The sequence below is a fragment of the Ipomoea nil genome, unplaced genomic scaffold, assembly GCF_001879475.1.
Source record: "Ipomoea nil cultivar Tokyo-kokei standard unplaced genomic scaffold, Asagao_1.1 scaffold2653, whole genome shotgun sequence".
Classification (NCBI taxonomy): Eukaryota; Viridiplantae; Streptophyta; class Magnoliopsida; order Solanales; family Convolvulaceae; genus Ipomoea; species Ipomoea nil.
Window position 1 is genome coordinate 2,859,908 of NW_017619081.1, and position 3,913 is coordinate 2,863,820.

The window sequence follows — 3,913 nt, forward strand, 5'->3', positions numbered from 1 at the left end:
ATGATAATTGGAGCTACTCGTGTCAAGCATCCCAAGAAAAAGTTCCATGAGCGTGATAAAACACAAAGTGAGCTTGCTAATTTGTCTTTCATTGAAGATTTGGATTCGAGGACGAATCCTTTTCAAGAAGGGGAGAATAATAAGAACCAGTACATATGGAATCCAATAAGGGTCTATAGTGGACTCATCACAAGGCCCATAACTACATCCTTAAAGAATCATTGGTGGAAGAAACAAGAAGGCCCAATAATAATTCCATTCGATAGAGGAAAGTATTATAGTGGCCCATTTCAAGTGATATCATGGATCGAAGACAATTACAAGATTCGAGGTCGAATCATTTTCAAGAAGGGGAGGATGATGCGGCCCAACATAATGAAGACCCATCAAGAGTACCAATTACAAGGCCCAAGTCCAAACAATTAAGACAACTCTTCATTGGTGATATTCAAAGATGGCGGAAATCCAAGTCAAGCCCATTTGAAAAGATGAAGAAGAATTCAAGGCTTTTTATAATTGTTTAAGTGCTGATTTTGGTGATTAAATTAGGCCCAAATCAGCCCTATTATTTTTGGTCATCATTAATTTAAATTGTTTGGCATAAAAGAGAAAACACTAGTTGTATTTAGAAAGGATTCCTTAAATCATTTTCTAAATAAAACTCTATTTACTTGTTTTCTAGATTAGGTTTAGGACTCTTTTTTCCATTGCATTTAGAATTATAATGCTGCCTACCTATAAATAGGGCACATCCATATCAGTTTCAGGGAGGCTTTAATTCAATAAAATTCTTAAGTTTTTCTTTACACTTGTGTAAGAAACCTTATGGCTAATTGTGGACTCAATTAGTGGCTAGTCGTGGACTCGACTAGCAAATTGATTCGTGGACTCGAATCAATCTTAATTTCTTCAACCTTAGATTTAGGTTCGTGGACTCGTTCTTGAATCGAAGGAAACTAGATCCGACTCTAGTTGATTGAAGATTGCATCATCGAGGTACTTAAAGCTACAATGGAATTCTTCCAAGTCTTTGAGGATTCGAGACAAAGGGTTTCTCGTGAGGTTTAAGGTATTTCTATCCATCTCTATCTTTACATTGTGAGCAATTCTTGGGACAATACTCATCTTATTTGAATCTTGGACTAGATTCATATCATAGAGGCTGACTACAACCGAGTCATGTAGTGGCAGAAATGGCGCACCGCCAAAATCGATACTCTGCTTGATACAGCCGAAGCAATGAAGGAAGAAGAGAAGTTTGCCCTAGAGTGGGTTGGCACGAAAGATGTCTATGAAGCACTCCGTCTTGAAAAAATTCGACGAGTGTACTCTTATAAAGTGACCAACCGCACTCTCGGAAAGGATAAGGCACCCTTATGTCAACAAACCTCCCTTGGATCCAGCGTTTGAAGAAGAAATGAAGGAGCTTCGTTATGCAATGCTCCTATCCAAAATCAAGACTGACTTAGAAAAATCGCACTAGAACGATCCCAATTGCGAAGGTAGTGGATCAAAGGACGAGAATGGCAAAGAAATAAGTGATGAATCTGATAAGGAAAAGGAAGATGAAGCAAATGAAGACACTGATGATGCTGATGCAGACAATGAGAATGATGATGATGACGATGCTGATGATGATGACAATCAGAATGGGGGTAACACGAACAATCCTCATCAGGACCACAATGCAGCAAATCCCGAAGAATCATCATCACACAACTCTCCCTCCCGAAGTGATGACAAAAGGGAAGCATCACTCAAGGCTGACGAAACTTCACACACTCAACCTGAAGACTTATCTCGAGCTATCGTCCCCCATGTTCAACCAATGGACGAAACTCCTATAAAGAGAGAAGATGCAATTCCTCGTGAGGACAAAATGGATGCCTCACCAGTCTTCATAAGCTCAGCAAGTGGTGGCAAAATGGAAGCACCACCTCAAGCGGAACAAATGGACACCTCTCCAACAAATATTGAAGAAGAATCTCCACCGGTTTCTCCACATCATGTCATGAATCTTATGAGAGAAACTATTCACACAGCTGAAATAATCCACCGAGAATACCTAACGCTTCGTCGAAGGGACACTCAAACCTTGGAGGACTTATCTAAGAAGGTGGATCAACTGATGGCAGCTCAAGCTCAGTCTCATCCTCCACCGCATGAACAACCTCAACCACCACCACAAGCTCCACCCGAACAGCAATCTAATATCCACCTGGCAAAGGAACTTCATGAACTTCATGCATCTGTCGACAAGGTCGCAAAGCAACAACACGAACTCAAGCACTCGCATTTTAGCCTCAAAGAGCGTGTTGATTTAGCTTGCAAAAAGATGGAGACTGCACATGACAATACCTTTCAAATGGGTCAGTATTTGTATCAAATTCTTTGATATGTGCAAGATACCTTGGCTGCAATCAACAAGTTGTCCACTCCTCCTACTACTTGCGCCGATGATGCCAAAAAGGGGGAAAAGAAGAACCCTGATGATAAGGATGATGATCATCCTAGGGACAACACGAGAAATCGTTCGGATGATGATCATCCTAGGGACAACACGAGAAATCGTTCTCCATCTTTTGCACAGAAAGATTCTGAAAGAAGAAGCACGTATCCTCCACCTTCCTGAGATCATCAACCTTCTCAATCAAGATATCACTCATCTCGTGGACGTGGTCATCAACAGTCACAATCCCAACACCATTCTATCAAGCCTCGCCAATCTCTCGGCTCTGAGTCCAAATACATCTTTACTAGGTTGTCAAAGAGACAAAAAACGAGTCTAAGACAAAGGCTTATGAAAGATAGAAAGGTAACAATGGATGGCGTGGGAAACTTTCACTACTACAGAAAAACGATATTACGTCGCCTAAAAAACGTCAGTTTTTGACAAACCGACGTTATATGTCTATAAAATAAAGTAAAAGTAATATATATTATTTACGACGTCGGTTCTTCGAAAAAGCCGACTTAAGACGTCGGTTATTAAACTAACCGACGTCGTATGTTCTAAATAAATTTAAAAAAAAAAGGAATTAAAGACATACGACGTCGGTTCTCCAGAGGACCGACGCCGTATGTTATAAATAAAATTAAAAAAATATAGACTTTTTCTTATTTAGCACGTACAGATCTGGTTTCATCGCACACTCTCTCTCACTTTCTTCATCCCTTCTCAGAAGCATAAAACGGAGAAGAAAAGCCATCATCTTCGTTCTTTATCCCATCGTTCACCATGGTCTTCTTCATCCATTCCTACAGGCTACAGTACATCGTCTTCTTCGTCATGGTGTACCAGCAGCAGCAGCAACTTGCAACTCCAACAACGACGACGTAGATCTACTTTTTCCGGCGACGAGCGAACTTCCAGCTTGGAGTGGCGACGAGCTATCTCCGGTGACCACGACTGTATGGCGACGAGCGTTCTCCGGGGACCATGATTCTAAGGTGATGAGCGTAGCAGGTCCGGCCGTGGATGTTAAGAGAGGTAACGTAGCCTATCCTAGCGCTCTCTCCCTCCCTCTCTCCTTTTCCGGTAGCTTTACATACATAGATACATACATGCAGTAGTTATACGTTTCCTTAAAAGTCCTGCCGTTGTTCTTTGCACCGCAGCTTCCACTTTAGAGCTTCAACGAAACTCAACATCTTCTTCGGGAATGATTGGCCGTAATATGAACGAGTATGTTCTTTTTTTTTTTTTTTTTTTTTTTTTTACACAATCTATCTCTCTCCTTCTCTCTTTCTCTGTGTATCGTATCACTTCGATCTACAAATATAGCAGTATTTTCGATTGAATCCTTCGATCTACTTATATTTTTTATTCATGCTTTAAATTTTCAGTTGTATGCTTTAGATTTTCTATTTTATGCTTTGATCTATTTTTTTTTCTGTTTGATGCTTCAGTATT

General features: G+C 40.5%; 1 protein-coding gene across 1 annotated transcript; it reads left to right on the forward strand.

Annotated features, from left to right (window-relative positions):
* The first annotated feature begins 1,239 nt into the window (after positions 1 to 1,239).
* On the forward strand, positions 1,240 to 2,632 carry LOC109154729 (histone-lysine N-methyltransferase SETD1B-like). Its single transcript, XM_019302456.1, has 3 exons — positions 1,240 to 1,368; positions 1,484 to 2,369; positions 2,406 to 2,632. The coding sequence occupies exons 1-3, from the start codon at positions 1,240 to 1,242 to the stop codon at positions 2,630 to 2,632; spliced, it is 1,242 nt and encodes a 413-aa protein (XP_019158001.1).
* The last annotated feature ends 1,281 nt before the right edge of the window (positions 2,633 to 3,913 follow it).

Coding starts and splice junctions, on each gene's coding strand:
- LOC109154729 (XM_019302456.1), top strand. CDS start 1,240: ATGAAGGAAGAAGAGAAGTTTGCCCTAGAGTGGGTTGGCACGAAAGAT. Junction 1,369..1,483: donor GCACTCTCGGAAAGGATAAG/GCACCCTTATGT, acceptor AAATCGCACTAG/AACGATCCCAATTGCGAAGG. Junction 2,370..2,405: donor TGACAATACCTTTCAAATGG/GTCAGTATTTGT, acceptor GATATGTGCAAG/ATACCTTGGCTGCAATCAAC.